Source organism: Bos taurus, chromosome 6 (assembly GCF_002263795.3).
Source record: "Bos taurus isolate L1 Dominette 01449 registration number 42190680 breed Hereford chromosome 6, ARS-UCD2.0, whole genome shotgun sequence".
Classification (NCBI taxonomy): domain Eukaryota; kingdom Metazoa; phylum Chordata; class Mammalia; order Artiodactyla; family Bovidae; genus Bos; species Bos taurus.
This window is the reverse complement of record NC_037333.1, coordinates 71296289-71317120: the sequence shown is the minus strand read 5'-3', so window position 1 is coordinate 71317120 and position 20832 is coordinate 71296289. Positions and strand designations below refer to the sequence as shown.

Below are 20832 nucleotides of genomic sequence, written 5' to 3'. Positions count from 1 at the left end.
GTTTTACATACTGTTTGATTTTCAAATTTAAGAACTCTTTAATTTCAGAAAACAAAAAAGACTATAGACTATGGAAAATAATGAACACATCTGTCCCCCAACTTCTAACTTAATCAGAAATAATGAAAACAACCAACCAAAAATATCAGAAATAAAGAAAACCACCACCAAAAACTTCTTCATAATGTAACAAAAGTTTACCATTAACAAATACTCCTCTGATAAGTTTAGTATATGCTTTATCTAGATCTCCACGACGCTCAGCGTTTTTAAAGATTGATTCTGCGAGTCCAGCAAATTCTTCAAATTCAGCAACAAATGGGAGAATTCCTACTTTACTCTTCTTTGAGATCTTTACTTCTTCCATTTGCCTTATTTGGTTACTCTAAAGTTAGGCAGAAAACAAGGGAGAAAAATAGCTAAGCAACCTAGAAAGAACATACAATTAAAAGCAAATATATATACCACAAAGGCATGATGTAATACCTAGAACATTTTGGACATTTACTAATCAAAGATTAATACAATACGGATAACTAAGAAAAACTATTTCTAGAGATTAAAAAGTACATATATATTAAGAAACTAAAATCAAGGAAAAAAATCCAAATTATTCAAAACAAAATGCACTCAAAGCTTGTGAACGTCAGGTCTTTGTTTAAAGTAAAAACAACCAATGAACACTTCTATCATTTATAAAAGGTAAGTATATAGTGATTGCCCATTTTGGGGCAGAGCAGATACCAGAGCACACACAGGATCTCTCAAGATTATTTCTGGTTGGTGGCTATATAGTCAAGTTGAGAACCACAACCATTTCCAAATCTCAACAGCCTAAAATTCGTTTGGATAGAGAAGTTCTATATTTTGGGGGTATGAGAACAGAGAAGGAGAATAGGTATTTCTACTGTGGATTTGCATTATATAGTTTTCCATGTATCTATTAGTTGTTTACTCTAAATCTGTATAGCAAAGTACTTGTGTAAGATGGATACAAATTACAAATAGACACATAGACAGAATAGACACTTTGGTTCAAAATAATCAATTATGATTCTGTGTACTTCCAGGGGATCTAGTTCTATCCGCAGTAAGAAGTACATTGCCAAAGTGTTGAATCATTTTCAACTCCTACCTAAAATTTCATTGTGCTGAGATTCTGGGGGTATAACCTGAAAACCATATGACATGTAGAGATTAGAAAAGTAATTGTTCTTTTGTTCAATATGGTATTGGAAGTCCTAGACAGAACAATCAGACAGGAAAAATAAATAAAAGGAATCCAAGTTGGACAAATAATTCTAAAAACCTGTATGGAAACACAAAAGATCATAATAGCCAAAGCAAGCTCAGGAAAGAAGAACAAAATCAGAGGTATTATGCTCCCTGATTTCAAACTATACTACAAAGTTATAGTCATCAAACAATATGGTACTGGTACAAAAACAGACATGTAGATCAATGGAACAGAGTGCCCAGAAATAAACCCATCCTTCTATGGTTAATTAATCTATGACAAAAAAGGCAAGAATATACAATAAGGAAGAGACACCCACATCATATCATTTTCAAAGGTTAAAGAGTACAAAACCACATCACTATAGTGTGAGGAATCCTGAAAAGCAAAGTAAATGCAGGTAAGAAATGTACTGGAGTGCAGTGTCCAGCTTGGTATTACTTGATATGTTTCTAATTTTATCTCTAGTTCTTGGTAGGCTAATCTTTTTAGCCCTGTTCCTTGAAGAACACTTTGGGCTTGGCCACCAGATGAAAGTACTAAATTCAGATGCTATCTATTCCACTTTCTGCAGTTGTCTGACATTCATTCTTTGGCTCAATACACACAGAACCATTCACTACTTTTTCAATGTATGCCTCAGGTCCAGATCTTGTCCCAAGTACCAAAACATGTAACACTTACTGAGCACACACAACTGACTGGACACTGTGAAAAGACTTGAGTTAAAATAAGAAACAGATTGATGACAACCAACAGAAGGAACCATCCTTCTCCCTTTAGTGACAAAAGGTAAATCTTTCAGCTGCTAAGTCACTTCAGTTGTGTCCGACTCTGTGCAACCCCATAGATGACAGCCCACCAGGCTCTCCCGTTCCTGGGATTCTCCAGGCAAGAACCCTGGAGTGGGTTGCCATTTCCTTCTCCAATGCATGAAAGTGAAAAGTGAAAGTGAAGTCATTCAGTCGTATCCAACTCTTAGCGACCCCATGGACTGCAGCCTACCAGGCTCCTCCATCCATGGGATTTTCCAGGCAAGAGTACTGGAGTGGGGTGCCATTGCCTTCTCCAAAATCTTTCAGAAATACATGCAATTTAGGAAAAAAACATGACTTTATACCTTTGTCTAGGTTAATTTTACTAAATTTCTTCACTTCCCAGTTTTGAGAGTAACATGAATATTCTTCAGCAAACTATTATTACTACTGTTATTCCCTGGTAACTCAGATGGTAAAGCATCTGCCTACAATGTGGGAAACCTGGGTTCGATCCCTGGGTCGGGATGATCCTTTGGAGAAGGAAATGGCACCCCACTCCAGTACTGTTGCCTGGAAAATCCCATGGATGGAGGACCATGGTAGGCTACAGTCTATAGGGTCGCAAAGAGTCAGACATGACTGAGCGACCTCACTTTCACTACTGTCACCATCATCACCATTACAAGCGGTCAGTTACGAGCTCTTGTTCTGTACCAGGCAATGTGCTAAGCACTTCATCTGAACCCATGTCTATTTCTACCTGACACTATTATATCTTACACTTTTAATAATTACATTCAACTGGATTGAGAGAGATATTAAAGTTTCATATAATAGTTTTATTTCACTGATAAGAGCAACAAAATCTTCATAGTCTAAAAATGTATAGTGTTCTCATGATTAGTGTCCTAGCTATTCTTATTCTATGTCACATGGGACTCATTATCTTAGACTTTAGTAATTCTTTATGTTCCTTTTGGCTATCAGCTTACAATCAGACCTTACAGGTTTATCATCACTTCTGAAGAAAGCTGAGCAGGGAAGAGGATAAGTGGCCAAATTTCATATTTCAAATGCCAGTGTAATCATTTGGAGGGGAAGGAGGGTTAACAAGTCTGTTGAGGACATTTAAGTTTCTACGGATGGCTGTTAAACTTTCAGAAATCAGTAAATATTATTTTTAAAAAGTATAAAAGATGATGTGGATTTTGATTACCCTTAATATTTTTATTATTCTCTCATTATTCTATGGGCTTCCCTGGTGGCTCAGCTGGTAAAGAATCCGCCTGCCAAAAGAGAGACCTGGGTTCGATCCCTGGGTTGGGAAGATCCCCTGGAGGGAACGGCTACCCACTCCAGTATTCTTGCCTGGTTAATTCCATGGACAGAGGAGTTTGGCAAGCTACAGACCATGGGGTCACAAAGACTCAAACATGACTAAGCGACTTTCACTCACTCATTATTCTATGGCTATTCAAGCACTGGATTTAATTTAGAGGTTACATAGTAGAATAATTCAGATGATGGAATACCTACTTTTACATATTAATACTAAATATATTAATAAAATGAAACTCTTTTAGAACCTGGCCCAATCCTGTTCATATCTATGAGCTTACCAAAACCTAACAGAAAAAATAAAGTTAATGATTTTTTTCCTATTAGAAGGAGAAAAATGATAACTGCCAAAAGTTGTCATAAGAACAATTTATTCTTAAAGCAATATGATTAAAGCTATTAAACTAAAAAAAAAAATACTTTAATCAATTTAAATAATCCAAATATTAATTATCCTATTGTAATATGTTAAAAGAAGAAAAACAATAAATTCAAGTTTCAGTTGTTTCATTAAATCTATGGTCACTAATCAGTCAACTGGGATTTCAGTCACTTAGTGGATCTCAAGTGTAATAACTGCTGCCTCTATGTCAGCTACTCCAGAACTTGCCATGATTCACAGTGTAGATGGGATACTACTTGGCACAGCACCATCCAACTAACCCTGCTCCTGTATATTGCAGCCAATACCTTGCTTCAAGGCTTGGGGGATATGAACAGTAGATCCCCTGGTGGAAAGCTGGAAATCTTTTAAATATATATATATATATACATACGCACACACACACACACATAGATATTTTACAATGGTTAAGAGTTCTAAGTTATTGGGGAAAAAAAAAAAACTCAACTTACAATACATTTGTCAAAGTTCCTTTTGACAGTCACCAAAACATTTCCCAATGTAGTACTCAGAAAAGAAGCAGGGTCCACGTTTTGTGCAGTCCACACATGATGACTCATTTTGACTAGCATGTAAAGGGAGTTAAAACTATCGATTTTGTCTCCTAATGCAATCAAGTTGTTCAGTTCTGGCTCAATGCAGCGAAATATTTTAATCATCATTTGGCGGATCATATCTTTCCTGTTCAGAAATACAAAACAGAAAAGTTATTACAAGCTTCAGGTGTATTCACCTTTAACTTTAATCTCCTCAGTATACACAAATGACTAAAATTTGATATTTCAACTAACACTGTCCAAATAGTTAATTATTCTAGAATGGTTTCCAATATAAACATTTTTTTTTTTGAGGTTGCATTTTATCACTCAAAATAACGTTGTCCTTTGTAGAACTGGGTCCGGAAACGTGCTTTGTGATTTCTGAGAAATACACTATAATTCAAATGCTACTTCCTACCAGCAAACATCAAAATTGACTGCATTTGTGTGATTACAAGAGCAAAGAAAAGCCGAAGAGCCATAAATAGCACCAATTTTACTTCACTGAGATGTTCTGTAAGACACTGGGCACACAGATCGGTGCTCCAAGTGTTGTCAGTTATGGACAGAAATCTGGACTCCTCACTGGGCAGTATTCCTTTCTGCTCAATTGAAAGTTTGTTTTTTTTTACAATAAATAACAGATAGTAACAAACACATACTCAGATGAAACAGGCAGTGGTGTGCCAGCATTATGTTGCCGTGACAAAGTTCCTCCATCTGTGTCCTCTCCTTCAGTCTGCAAAAATTATTCAGGTACTTTACATAATAAAAGACTAACAAATTGACGAGTTTAGTTTATATAGCAATAGCCTGCTCAGTCTTAAAATTCTTAGGAGAGAATATATTATGAGAAATAATGATTTTTAAAGGTAGTATTATCAATGAAATTATATAATTTAATATGTTGTTTCAGAATATTCAGGAAAAGCTTTATTTTTAGATTTTACCCGAGAATGAGAAGTTGTGTTTGTGTGTGAGCACATTTCGTTGGGGGGGGGGGGTGGGGGGAAGGGGGGTGGGAGAGAAAGGTAGAGGAGACTCAGAGGGAGTGTAGGAATGAGAGGGCAACTTAATAAAGAGCTGAAAACATCTAGGAACGTGTTCAAGGGAGAATTTTGAAAATTAAAATCATTCTAATAAAACTCGAGCATAAAAAATGCTGCCAGAAGTTCTTATAGAAACTAACAAATTTACTAGCAATACCATCTATAAGAACAAATCCCTTAACCATTTGAAAGACTTAATTTCTCAGTCATTTGAGGACTGTTTTTATATGTTGGTTCTTTTAAAGATCATCTTAATTTTTAAAAAACCACTCGATTTGCATTGTGCTTTTAAGTTCTTTAAAATACTCTAGCAAATGTCTCATTTTATTTTCTTACATTATGCTACCAGAGAGCCATGTTCAATAGGCATTATTATACCCATTACACAGATGAGGAAAAATAGGGATTAAATAATTAGTTTAAGGTCTCAGAGTAAGAAAGCCATAAGAAAGATTCTGATTTGAGGCCTCACCATTTTTTTCTTTCTTGCTTTCATTTATTTTTTTAAGACCACGGGGGCTTCCCTGGTGGCTCAGCGGTAAAGAAATCTGCCTGCCAATGCAGGAGCCACGGGTTCAATTCCTGGGTTGGGAAGATCCCCTGGTGAAGGAACTGGCAATCCACTCTAGTATTCTTGCCTGGGAAATCCCATGGATAGAGAAACCTGGTGGGCTATATAGTCCACGGGGTCGCAAACAGTCGGACACAACTTAGCGACTAAATAACAACAAATATACATTAAAACATAATTTTTTAATTTTTTAAATTCTATTTACTTTTTCTTGATCACTAAAACAATACATTTGCTCTTTAAAAATATATTTTGCCAAGTAAACTTAGACATTTCCCCCACTCATCAATTTGGAGAATGTTTAGGCCTAAGATAGTCTAGAATATTAGATTAGATGCCCAAACCCTATCCCTTTTTTTATTATCTTGTATGATAAAAATTATTTTAAATATCCTTACAATGTAAATGTTTTCTGTTCTGATATTGAAATTATGACAACATATTGATTAAGCTAATTATGATACAGAGCATAAATATGAGCTAATAAATAAATGTCACCCATACCACAGTTCCAGGCATACTCTGATGTTGCTGCAGTTTGAAAAATTTACTTATGAAGTCTTGTTCTGCCAGACACAGGGGCTCCAGTTCACTCAGTACCTGTTCAAAGATCTGAAGAAAACCAAAATGATCCTACAAAGAACTGAACAAAATGCTTAAAATAACATTCCCCATTTACTTTTCTCCAGCAACCAGGGAAGCTTTATCTATAATCTTAATGGAATCCCCCAAACAAATACTTCCAAGATTGACAGGACAATGCAGTATTAATGAGGCATAACAGGGTCAGAACATACCTAAAACAAAACTGACAACAATTATTCACTTGGAATCTGAAAAGAGGAACATAGAGATAAAACTATTTATAAACAATTTAGCTTCATAAAAGTTGTTTCCTCTTTGTAGTCACTCAAATAACTGGATTGACAATGCAAGCTCTTTATGATTTATAACAAATTTTAATAAAGCTGTTATGTCATTTAATTGATGAATCACATTTCAGTTGCCATTTGACCAGTATTTTTTTTTTTTTTAGATTCAGAAATGCAAAGTAAGACATGGATAATTAAAAGAGTCAATATAGCCCAAATCTTTGAACACAATGAAAGCAATAACAAACTGGTGCTAGAAAACTGACAGTAATGTTTAAGAAACATGTGTTATTTTATTTTACCTTATCAAATTTGGTTCTGTCTGCAACATCGAGATCAGAGGCTGACATGTTTCCCATATCCAACAAGGAAGATGACTGCGATCTGCGATTCCCTGAACTCTGAACACTGAGTTTATTTAGACTAGAAGTAGATCCAGTTAATTTCCCGGAACTTCCATGAAGACCTAAGAAATGATAAAACTTTAAAAGTTGTGACCTTCATGAATAAAAGATCCATGGCATAAATCAGGGCTCTCTTCTACTGTCCTGGTCTTCCAGGGCTCGTATTAGTTAGGGCACAACTCTACCATATGAAAAGGATGTAGAGTGTCTTTCTCTTTCATTAAGATTTGTGTTCTACTTCTGAGCATATGTAAAGATAGGTGAAATCATACAGAATCACAGAATAAGACTGAAAGGGATCTTAAAGATCACACTGTACCCTGCCCAGTCTCATTACAGTTGCCTGATGATTTTTCTAAAGTAGATGAGGATTTCTTTTCCACTCAGAAGATATGACTATGGATGAAAGTCACTGATCCCCTAGAATACTAGCTAACATGATGATTGTATTTCTAGAAAAAAACTGCCATATTCCAATGTTATTTGCCTCTACATTAAATCAACATATTAGGCTGAACCATATGAAACTACCAACACTCAATTATTTTTGCCCTACTAAAAATGTCAATTACACATGACTCAATACATTCCTGAACTCAGACACTTGTTTTTTCAGCAAGTGAACTGATTAAAGTTCTTTTAAAAACTAAACAAAATGAAAAGAAAAAAAAAAACAAAAACCCTGAATATTTGTTGTATTTAAAATACAACTAAAATATAACACATACGGTATTAACTATATTAATAAGGGACATCTGATTTTAGGTATAAACACAGGTATCCATAATAGCCATGAGGAAAAATGAGAACAATATGTCTGGACAATATCCTACATACATCAAATAATTAAAGGATTTTATTTTTACAAGCAAATGTGATATTTTTATTCAGAATTAAATTTAAACAGTAAAACATTTTTATTCTTCTTGACTATTTCTCAGCTAACCTGTATTATTTGCTAATGGTCAGAAGGGACAAATAATAAAATAAGTGATAAAAAATATGATATATAGTTAGAGACAAACTTTGGCTTCATTATGCAAAATCTGACCACACATACAAGAAATTTTATAGTTTCTAAACACAGCCTGAAAACAAAAGTATAATGGTTAAGACTTTATATAAATTTCTGACTACCCACCATACATGTTTAACCATATTACATATTTCTTGGATATAGTCATACCACTTCCTTTCTGTTGGTTTTCTTTCATCAATACCTGGCAACCCAGAGCAATCAATATTTCTGGTGTAACTTTTTTCAAGATAAGTAACTAATTTCTAGACATTAAACAAACATGCATTGAGAATACCTACTAATACACTAAGCATACTCACTCTCTGTTTCCTGTTTGACAGCACTTTCTTTTCGAGGCAGTGTAGCTGTGATGGATTAGGTTGCAAGCATCAAAGACAAAGACAAGTTAATAAACTGCAATTTGCACAAACCATGCACAAGAGGAAGTTAAAGCTCTAGTTTAAAAGACACATGCAAAGAACCATGAGCATCAAGTAACGAGAGATGCAACGTATGTTTAGTTGGTCAGCTACTGCTTGAGAAATTACATGAGAGAAAAGACTTTACTAGTCTTTTAATGTACTATTTTATGCAAATATTCAGGTAAAAATATCTACATTTGTAAACCTCCCCCACACTTTTAAATGATGTTTTTAAGTCTCCTAAGCTGATGTACTTAAATTTAAAGACTATACTTGCAAGTTCTGATTTCTGAAGAAAACAGAGTTCAAGTAAATAATTTAATACAGTGAAAATTTAGTAGAATGAAGTTGCACATTTAAACATTAAATGCATTAACAATCCTGTATTCACTGAAAGCTCTTGGAAGGAATCTCCACTGTACTAAATAATTTTATACTCCCTCTGATAAAAAAATTATGAGTGGGGTTTTAAAACCATTTTAGAATAATAAGCTAAACTATTTAGTAACTTAACTGGCTCTGTGAACACAGAATAAAACATATGTATCAAAATACTAATTATTGGGAGATGGGTAGGTAGAAGGGTAAAGCTGAGAGAACAGGTCTAATGTGGGAACTGGAGCTCTTTCAGAGTCATCTGGTATTTCCTTTATCTAAAACCTCTCTTTAGTATTTGTTAGATCAATTGTAGAGATCGTCTTGTGAAACATTCTAAACCCAAATGAGAAGCTAATTTGAAAGGCAAAGAAAGAAATTACAGAATAAAACAGAAAATTAATGAATATAACTCTAGAAATATTTAAGAAATAGAAAACAATGTGTCAACTCCTGCCAAACAGGGATAGTGATAGCTGCTATCGCTAGGCAAAAGCTCGAGTATAAACTACTAATTTGCCACAGCAAAAAACATGTAAATCTTCCCAGCCTTGTCTGCCTGAAGTTTAAAGGAATATGAAATGATAAGGCTGGACATTACAGCGACCAGTAGGGAGGGATGCGCTGGAGCCACTAGCTGGTCAATCTGAACAGTACCTTCTGGTGGCCTTAAGGTGTCACTCTACTAAGCTCACCAGTTTCAGAGCAAAGCCTAATGCATATATTTTTCTTTTTTAAAGTAGTTAATAACTACTACTAGCGCCCTATTTGGACTCATAAAAAAGTCTGTATTATTTATCAGCAAGAAGTAACAATATTCCGATAAATTTTAAATATCCTTAAACAATTTCTGCTAGAGTATAAGCATCAAGAGGGTAGGGTCTTTGCTTATGCTGCATTCTCAGTACCGAGCAGTGCTTATCATATAATGCTATGCTATGCTAAGTCACTTCAGTTGTGTCCGACTCTGTGTGACCCCATAGACAGCAGCCCACCAGGCTCCCCCGTCCCTGGGATTCTCCAGGCAAGAACACTGGAGTGGGTTGCCATTTTCCTCTCCAATGCATGAAAGTGAAAAGTGAAAGTGAAGTCGCTCAGTCGTGTCCGACTCGTAGAGACCCCATGGACTGCAGCCTACCAGGCTCCTCCATCCATGGGATTTTCCAGGCAAGAATACTGGAGTGGGGTGCCATTGCCTTCTCCGGCTTATCATATAATAGGTAATTAATAAATATTTACTGAATGAATCTTCCAGTCAGGACTGAATTTAGTCTTGTGTTCAAGACTCTCTTTGGAATCAACAAGATTTCTTAATTTAGTGGAGAAACACTGAAAAAAAAAGTTTCTGGCATATCATTTTTTAAGTTTTGGGTTAATAAAGATAAGGAAGTTATTATGTAAATGGGCTCAACTAACACATGTGTGTCTTATCTTAGTAGTAGAAAGAAAAAAATGAGCGATTTAAAAAATTATTACTAAATATCCTTTGCCTGTCTTTTCATTAAGTACATCTGAGGAGCACAAAAGAAAAAACACCAAAGTATCAATCTTGGGGGGACAATCCCACACCTCTGAAGATATCAGGGTAAACCTTCAGATCTAAAAAAGGCAAAGACTTTATAAAAACCTTACCACAAAGAAAAAGTAGTTTACTGGCATTTTAACATTATTTTAAATTATCTGAACTAAGTAAATGTTAAAGACTTGAGTAAAGAATGGTTCAAAAAGAGAGAATTCCCCTAAATCTCTACGATTATATTTTGTCTACACAATTTCCTTTTGTAAAACACATTCAATCTGACTTTCTATTCTTATTAGTATCTACGACGCAGCATTTTCAGAGCAAGGAAAAAACAAAACAAATTTAAATTTTATTCATAATTACTTAATTTTGATCCACTGAAAAGTTATCTTCCCCAAATTTTAGGTTTCTCTTTTAATTGTAATTACTATTAAGAACTGATTTAAACATAATTTGAATCCTTGAAAAGGTATCTTTAAAAAGTTTACATTCTACCTATTTAGAACTTCTGAAGTCATTTGTATTTACTTGAAATTTATTTTTAAATGTTGACCAACAAGTTACATTTTCAAAGACGAACAAAATAGTTTTTATCCTCTGAATTCTGTTTATTATTTAGTTTTTCTTTTCTTGTAACTGATAACATCAAAGTAATAGAAACTGTAATTTTTTGGTTACTCTCCTATTCCTTATTGCTTAATAGATACATATAAGAGATGTAATTTTAACCCTGTTTTAAAAGTATCTTCTAAACTTGTCTTAGGTTAATTAAAATTTTTTTAACAAGATAATTTAAGAACTTCAAGGGATAAGAAAAAAAATCAAGGTTTTAGGTTAATGCAATGATACCATTAAGATACTATTGTACTTGATTTAAATTATATTTCAATTATGTCATTTATCTCAATGAGAATCTTAGGCTTGATAAATTAATATTATGATAGTGGCATTAATAACCTCCCAAGGAGGTAGTTTTAGAAAGATTTCCCTTTTATTGCAGTAACAAGTGATGACAAATATACTAAATGAAAACATTAAACACGTAACTGTATTAATATGTTGTTTACTAAAAAGAAAAATTGATTTAACATATCCATGGTGAAACATTAACAAGGATATAAACACACTGTTTAAGAACAATTAACCTTTAGGATGAGTTAGCATTTCTGTTTCCAAAAGCCTATTGTCCCAATATTTTTATCAGTATCTTTACCAAAGTATAATACACAGATTCAGACCATTTAAAAAATCTGAACTAGTATCACCAATATATTAGTGTTGTATTAAAAAAAAAAACCACAAACCAGTGAATCACAAAATAATTACCCACTACTAAAGATAGTCTTCTTTGTCCTAAAGAAAAGAATGGAAAGGTGAACTATCAATTTCAATCAGGGCACAGGCTCCTTTCAACAAGCAAATGCTAAACTCATGGTTCTAAAGGGGAACTATGCAGACACAGAGGACACACTGTAGCCCTTTAAGGCCAGGTTTTGACTCCAATAGGCACAGAACTCCATCCAAAAAGAAGTCCAGAGATGGGTACATGCAAGAGCAGAATGTGGCCTCGGCAAATCATTTCCTTGCAACTTGATACTTTCACTGGTTATCCTTTTAAATCAAGTTTTTTGTTTATTTAACATATTTAGAAGCAACAAAAAAACTTCTTGTTTCAAAAATAACTCTTCAGAAAAATAAAGTATAATTACAGGAGAAACTTTGGTGACATTTGTATAGCCCCTTCACAGGGGAGAAAACACTTAGAAACTTTCTTTTTGATTCAAAATAGCCAGTGAGAAGTAAGAAGCTAGGAATCACTTTCACCTCCTTGTGGAGTGCAATGACTTAAGAGATCACAGACTTGCCTCCAACTGTTATAAAAGGTCTTTTAGGAAATCAGAAGCTGAACTTTCAACATATGTCTCTTAATCTAGTACTTTCTCTACCAGACTGCACTTCATTTTCTGGCCAACTGCTTCTTCTGTGACTATATACAGTTGTCCCTGGTATCTGTGCAGGGTTGGTTCCAGCACCTGTCGTGGATATCAAGATCCATGGACGCTCAAGTCCCATAGGTGGTCCTCCACATTTACGGGTTCCGCATCTGCGGATATGAGGTGCACTGTACTTTTATGAGACATGGCATGTATTTACAATTGCTGTCAAATTCACATACTGCAGAATTTTAATCAGTAAAAGTAACTATTTAGAGACATACTTTTTCCATGAAAAACATATAAACCAATGCATTAGATTTATTCTTTTACTAATTCTATTGTATCTCCTTCCATCTTGTCTAAAAAGTCTTAAAATTATTTGTCACAAATAAAGCAATTTTTAATAGAATAGAAAACAAACAAGGGGACTGAGATGCCTAAGCTTACCAAACTTCTTGCTTTCTTTAGTTGTGCCAGTCATCTTGATCTTTGCAACTTCAAAGAAATCTTTAATTTCTCTCTCATAGAGTCGTGATAAATAATCCATGTAATTCTTAAAAGTGAAAACAACACATACTCATTAATAAAACAAATATGATAATTTCCATTTCTCAATCCCCCCATATCCTTTGTGCTTATTTTGAATTCGTGGTCTTAAAATATTTGATGCATTTCAGAGGACATAAGAAGGCTATTTTCCATCTTTTAAAAAACTGAACTGGCATCATAATATTAACAATTTATAAAAATATGAAGTTGAATAATCAAACTCACATTTTCACTTTTATACACTCAGTTCAGTTCAATTGCTCAGTCATGTCCAACTCTTTGCAACCCCATGGACTGCAGCACGCCAGGCTTCCCTGTCCATCACCAACTCCCAAAGCCTGCTCAAATTCATGTCCATTGAGTTGGTGAGGCCATCCAACCATCTCATCTTCCGTCGTCCCCTTCTCCTCCCACCTTCAATCTTTCCCAGCATCAGGGTCTTTTCCAGTGAGTCACTTCTTCGCATCAGGTGGCCAAAATATTGGGAGTTTCAGTTTTAGCATCAGTCCTTCTGATGAATATTCAGGACTGATTTCCTTTAGGATTGACTAGTTGGATCTACTTGCTGTCCAAGGGACTCTCAAGAGTCTTCTCCAACACCACACTTCAAAAGCATCAATTCTTTGGTGATCAGCTTTCTTTATAGTCCAATTCTCACATCTGTACACGACTATTGGAAAAACCATAGCTTTGACTAGATGGACCTTTGTTGGCAAAGTAATGTCTCAGTTTTTTAATAGGCTGTCTAGGTTGGTCATAGCTTTTCTCTCAAGGAGCAAGCCTCTTTTAATTTCATGGCTGCAGTCACCATCTGGAGTGATTTTAGAGCCCCCCCAAAAATAAAGTCTCTCACTGTTTCCACTGTCTCCCCATCTATTTGCCATGAAGTGATGGGACTGGATGCCACGATCTTAGTTTTCTGAATATTGAGTTTTAAGCCAAATTTTTCACTCTCTTCTTTCACGTTCATCAAGAGGCTCTTTAGTTTTTCTTTGCTTTCTGCCATAAGGATGGTGTCATCTGCATATCTGAGGTTATTGATATTTCTCCCAGCAATCCTGATTCCAGCTTGTGTTTCATCCAGCCCGGCATTTTACATGATGTACTCTGCATATAAGTTAAATAAGCTGGGTGACAATATACAACCTTGACATACTCCTTTCCTGATTTGGAACCAGTCTGTCGTTCCATGTCCAGTTCTAACTGTTGCTTCTTGACCTGCATACAGATTTCTCAGGAGGCAAATAAGGTGGTCTGCTATTCCTATCTCTTGAAGAATTTTCCACAGTTTGTGGTGAGCCACACAGTCAAAGGCTTTGGCGTAGTCAATAAAGCAGCATTAGATGTTTTTCTGAACTCTCTTGTTTTTTCAATGATCCAATGGTAATTTACACATTACCTTTCATGTATTTTAAATATAGCTGCATTCATACTATATAGGGTATTTGGGTCAGCACAATCAGGCTTTTCCAGTGTCATACACTAATGACTGCACAGTATTACGCTCTGTTGATGTTCTCAATTTAGTAAACCATCCTCCTAATACAGACTACTTAAGTGGTTTCGATGTTTTGCTGTGATGGACAATGTTACAATAAGCTTTTCATCTCTAATGAACTGCTTCCTTGGAATAATTTCCTAAGGGTAAAATTACAGTGCCAAAGAGTAAGGGATCTTTTAACTCTTCCTCCATGTTGCCATGCTGTTTTAAAAATTATTATACCAACAGACAGTATCAATGACATTGAAGCAGTACACTGAGTTTTACCATACCTTGCCAGCATGGGGTATTAAATTAACCCAAAATAGGTTACTTTCATAAGAATTTAATTACTACATCTTACAGTTTTCATAATCAAATAATTTATTTTTAAAAAACAAAATTTATTCTAGTTCAAATGAAAACATCTATTATTTAATAGGCAAACTCATTCCCTCATCATATATGCTTACTGTCATACAAAAATATTTTATACCCTTACAAAAGATTCAACAGTGGGAGACCATGTATTTTTCCAAATCCTATGTTAAATGCCTTATGTAGAGTTTCACTAAATTTAAATAAATCCACAGCAGAAAAACTTCTATGCCTAGTTATTCTTTTAAATTTATCACGGAATCTACACTTCAATTTCAAACACATCCAGTTTTAGAACAGTTTACTTTGCTTTAAACATCAGATGTAACTTTCAAAGGTATATCATTTAAATTATCTGTATACTGATTCATAGTTCATTATTGATTTTTTAAGATATTTTATAAATATATAAATATATATTAGATATTAGATATATTTAGATATTTTATAGATAGATATGTCCTTATAAAAAATTTTTGGATGAAACATAATATAAAGCCTGCTTATTCCAATTTGTATGCCACATACATTTCCCACAGATTCTCCGTAAGTAAAGTTAAATAGGAAATTTTTTCCTGTGTTCTTTGTGTGTAACTTCAAAAGCAAATCTAAAGTTAAACAGACCCTAAAATTATTCCTATTTCACTTTTTCTGCATCTCATTCTTTGAATTTTAAATTCTCACAAAAACACTGATCACTGGAAATCAATGTAAATGACTGATCAACCTATAATTCATAAAATCATTAGATTTCTACTCAACTCACTCAATATAACAGACTGCATTCCAATACCTAAATTAAGTGCACACTACTACCCAAGCAATTAAACAGTCTCAAAACAGCTATTTTGCTATTTTGAAAACAGTGATTTGAGCAGACTACCAAAAATCACCTTCTTTTTCAATACAATTCAAATGACTGAATACCTTCCCCCAGGTTCTCAACAGAACTCAGGGGTGGGAAAGGCCACAGACAGGTGTGACTCTCAGTTCATTCATTTACTAAATTCAGAAAGATGTTTCTCACTGTACGTATTTTTCTTAGCACCCTGTATACAGCACCTAACTTAAAATCCAACTATCTTGAGTTTACTGTTATCTCAGGCAGTATTTCCAACTTTACTTTGTGCTCACTGTAGAGTCTTACGGATAACACCATGTTTTATTTTCTATATTTACAAATATAGGACTGAGGCTGAGAGACGATGTCTGAGCAGTCTTCAAGACTGTTGGCCGCAGGGGACTATTAGGAGAGGAAAGATCGTTCCTACCTAAACATGGATGGACCTGATCAACCGCTCTACATGCATAATCAGAGCCCCAGCTAGGGAGAAGGGATTCTGGGCAGCCAAGCTCATTACATGTCCAACGCACCTGTATTTTCCTTAGGCTCTAATTACATATACCCCAGATCAGGGGTTTGCTTAGATTCAGCCATAAGTAGAGTTGGGGCAGAGCCTAGTTATTCTTATCCCTAAAGAAATGAAGACAAGCTTTTCCTGGTCCTGCCAAAAAGTGTGAGCTGGGTACAACTAACCAAGGACAAAGGTGAGTGTAAGTCACTTCAACTGGGTTCAACTCTCTGCAACCCTATGGACTATATAGCTCACCAGGCTCCTCTGTCCATGGAATTCTCCGGGCAAGAATATTGGAGTGGGTTGCCATTTCCTTCTCAAGGGGACCGTCCCGAACCAGGGACTGAACCTGGGTCTCCTATGTCTCCTGTGCGGGCAGGTGAGTTATTTACCACTAGCACACTACCTGGGAAGTATGACGTATAAACAGTATCTGGATTTAATTACTATTTCTTACCAAAGAAACACTGATTTGTCAGGTTCCTTTTTTCATTCCTTTCTTTCCATTTCCTTTCATTCCTTTCTTTGTCATATTAATAAAATTCCTATTTTTGAAAACACTTGAGCAACCAAATTAGAGTATCAGGCATAAAACTGCATGGTCTGTCACAAGTTCAAACACAAGATAAAGTAAGATTCCTTGGAAATAAGATAATTTCATTTAAAAAAGCACATCAATATTGTCAATTTAAAATATACTGTGAGCAGAGAATGATTCCATAATTCAGTGCTAGATTGGCTACTGTCTTGCTTCTTCACTTTATATTACATTCATGAATGATACATATATATATAAAGATAGGGCAATAATATTCACTGAGAACACAATCAGGCAAAAAGCTTATTGATTATTTTACTCATTTGAATATTCACTAGGGGACAAAGCGCTTGTTGGCACAAAACTCTTAAGATGTAACAATATTTAATTATTCAAAATACAGTATTAATCCTTAAAACTTCAGAAGGCAAAGATTCCAGTCACACAAATATTATTCTGTAAGCTATCTCCAAATCAGAATTCTGCTGACTCAAAACAAATCAGAATACAACACAACAGTAGAGTACTGAACCCATGGGTTCCTGCTACAATGGCCATTTATATAAATGAGTGAGATCATGTCATTCTGCTACTCAAAGCCCATCAACACCCTCCCCCCCTCATCTCTCTGAAAGTAAAAACCAAATTCTTAACAATGGTGCACAGTGCCTTCCAGATCTGCCCGGCCCACCTCACCTCTCACGCCTGCCCTTCTAATCCTGAACTTGGCTCACTGTGCTCCCTCCACAACGGCCTCCTGGTTGCTCCTCCAGTGCTCCAGGTTGCTCTTGCCTTGGGGCACTTGTGCTGTGCTGGGAAAGCTTTCCTCGGAAATTCCCACTGCTCACCCCTGCTTACCTTTAAAATGTGTCCTCAAATGTTGCCTTCTCTGACCATCCTTTTTGAAACTGCAACCTTTCTGATGTCCCAGCATTCCCTGCTTTATTTTCTCTAGAGCTCTCAGCAGTACCTTCCAGCAGACTACAAAGTGCCTTTTGTGTTGGCCCTTCTCCACTAGAATACGTACTCTCAACAGTCAAGCGTTCGCCTGTTTTCTTCAGTGCTGTTATCTTTAGCGCATACAACAGTGTTAGCGCACAATAGATGCTCAATTCATTTGCTAAGTGAATGTATGAATGACTCTTCTCTTGTCCAACTGCAGACATCTGTGTGTACGTGTGTGCTCAGTCACTCAGTCATGTCCAACTCTTTGTGACCCAGTGGACTGTGGCCACCAGGCTCCTCCGTCCATGGGATTCTCCAGGCAAGAATACTGGAGTCGGTTGCCATTTCCTTCTCCAGGGGATCTTTCTAACCCAGGGATCAAACCTGCATCTCCTACATTGACAGGTGGATTTTTTTTAATCATTGTGCCACCTGGGAAGCCCAAGTGGTATTTATCACTGTTCTAACCTCTACGTCTCACAAGTCTGGCACCATCCTGTCCCTTGTTTTTGGATTCTCTCTTGTGATTTATAATCTCTATTCCTATTATCATCTTCCTCATTCAAGATTTCATTTCAGTTTATTATTATATTAGGTTCTTAATTAGTTTCCCCTATCAAGTCTTTTCCTATGTGTGAAGAATGCTGTTAGGACTCACAGCTCAGATTTTTTAACCTAACTTCTCATTCTTCTAGAATATGGAATTTCAGCTTCAGTCAGCCTGGCCTTCTTAAAGTCCTGGGAAAAGGGTCAAATCCAATGTTTTCTATGAAGTTTTCTCCTGTGGCTTCAGGTCATGAATTTCCTTTCTCTAAACTGCCATACATTTAAACTCATTTCCAGTTTAGCACTTAACTATGGCCAGCTGTTTTAAGTATAATTGTTCTTCCCTGGCAGACCTGATGCTCTCTGGAAGTAGGAGCATATGTGGGAGCCACTTCTTATTCTTACATATGGATTACAGTGAGTACAAAAGAGGCACACAGTGAAAATCTGGTGACTGACAAAGAGATGTACCATAATATGATAATCCAATTTTTCCAGCTAGTGTGTTCCACAGTCAGGAACAGAAATACCTATGTTTCTATGTGCCTGGAACAGTGGAGTGTTTGTTTAATAAAGAGGCATACTGCATGTGCTTAAAAGAATAGATTACAGATTCTTAGAAAGCAAATGCCTCACTGAAAATATCTTCATACTCTCTAGTTTTTATATTGCACATAAAGAAACTCAGGAAATAATTATTTAAACTGAATGATGCTTCAAGCTGCAGTATGGCCTAATACTATATTGAAGTTCAAAATATAGCTATTCTCCATTCAAGTAAATAAAATAAATGTTCTCCCTAGCTAATGAGCGCTCAGAAATTCAACTACTTGCTGCTTGTCTAAGAATATACAACAGTGTTTCATGTCACTTGCGGAACTGAACACATGACCTCTCGATTCTAAAAGATAATGCTCTATACTCAGTGAGTAACTGACGTCAAATCCATACCTTTGTTAGTCCCTCATATTTTCGATAATCGGTACTCTTTAGCCACTCCATCAGCTTGGCATATCGCAGTAAGTCTCTATGAAATGGATGATGATTAGGTAAAGTCAGTTCAACAGAGTGCTGAGCAAGAGTTGAACTCTGATCATGACCCTAGAGTGAATAAATAAGTACATAAATATCACTGACAGTATAAAGAAACATTGTTGTAACTAAACATCCTTAATAATGATCAAGCATGGCCAAGCAAAAACAACATAGAAATATAAGAACTGAGTACTTACTTGTCTTTATCATGTGTGTATACAAACTGAACACCACCACCATAAAACAGTCATAAACACACAAGAATGACTCTCTGATAAATCGACTCATTTTATCTTTTAAAGTAGCTGAGAATGAATGTTTTAATTAAGTTTACCTCTCCCCTATCATTTTACAATTTACTAAGCAAATAAATATCATGATATAAACTGTTACTAAGAAACACACACCAAACAGGGGAAGTCATTCAGAACAAATTGTCTACATCTATGATATTTTCATTAGAGTCTACAATATTTAAAACAGCAGATGAAAATACACAGGATACAGAATTTCAGAACTAGGAAGGACTATAGATGACTGTTTCCTGGGCCTTCCAGGATAGCGCTTGGTGCTCAGTTGCTGGGTCATGTCCTATTCTTTGAGAACCCTATAGACTGTAAGCCTGCCAGGCTCCTCTGTCCATGGGATTTCCCAGCAAGAATACTGGTGTAGGTTGCCATTTCTTCCTCCAGGGGATCTTCCCCACCCAGGGACTGAACCTATGTCTTCTGCACTGCAGGTGGACTCTTTACCACTGAGCCACCTGGGAAGCCCTTTCCAGGATAATCCCTAATATTAATGTAATTTTAATTTTTCCATTAATTTGCTAAACAAGCAACTATATAATTTTGTTTTTAATCCCTGACATGACTTATATAAATTAGTAAGTTTTCAAACAGCCTGAGACAGACAATGCATCCTGACTTTGTTTTAGAGTATATGGATCCAGTAGATCAGTTTATCCAATAGAACAAACTGAAATTCAAAGAGTTAAGTGATTTACACAGGTCACACAGGAGGAAGGCTAGAATCTGAACCTTAGTCATGTGAGTCTCACTTGTTTTCTTTTAAAAACATGCCAAACAAAATAATTTTAACCAGACTCAAAAATTGCTGAAGGTCAATACAAACATTACATTTCAGAAATGTTTGCCACATCAGGATGACTGAGATTCCACTGAATCACAGATATTAGATACTGTACACAGATAGAGATTAGTTTTAAGTCTGCTAATGTCTCCAAATTGTGTCTTAACTAAGTTACACTGACTAAAAGGAAGGAGTATTTGACAAACTTATTATCGCTGATAAATGTTTTTCAAATATTCTGCCCTTATTAATAATAATATTAGATATATTTCCATTATCCCACTCTTCCTCATTAATTTTTTCAATGATTCAAGACTCAAAATCATGGTTTATGTTCTTCAATAGTTGTTTACTCAGGTCACTGCATGTTAAGTTATATTATTTAATGTCAGGAAAGCTCTTCAATTAAAAACCTTCACCTCTTCTGCAAAATGGAAGAATCAACATTTATAAAGAATTTTACAGTTTAACA

The 20832-nt window shown here is 35.4% G+C and overlaps 1 protein-coding gene across 12 annotated transcripts in view; it reads right to left on the bottom strand.

Annotated features, from left to right (window-relative positions):
• EXOC1 (exocyst complex component 1) overlaps positions 1-20832 on the bottom strand; it is a 53267-nt gene that overhangs the window by 7987 nt on the left and 24448 nt on the right. For 6 of the 12 annotated variants that reach the window (XM_059887401.1, XM_059887400.1, XM_005207987.4 and 3 more), the window contains 8 exon segments: positions 19188-19337; positions 12893-12998; positions 8510-8554; positions 7070-7233; positions 6400-6507; positions 4938-5014; positions 4189-4417; positions 202-385 (listed from right to left, as the gene is read on the bottom strand). In XM_059887401.1, the coding sequence (XP_059743384.1) occupies positions 202-385; positions 4189-4417; positions 4938-5014; positions 6400-6507; positions 7070-7233; positions 8510-8554; positions 12893-12998; positions 19188-19337 (1063 nt within the window). 12 annotated transcript variants of the gene reach the window in all.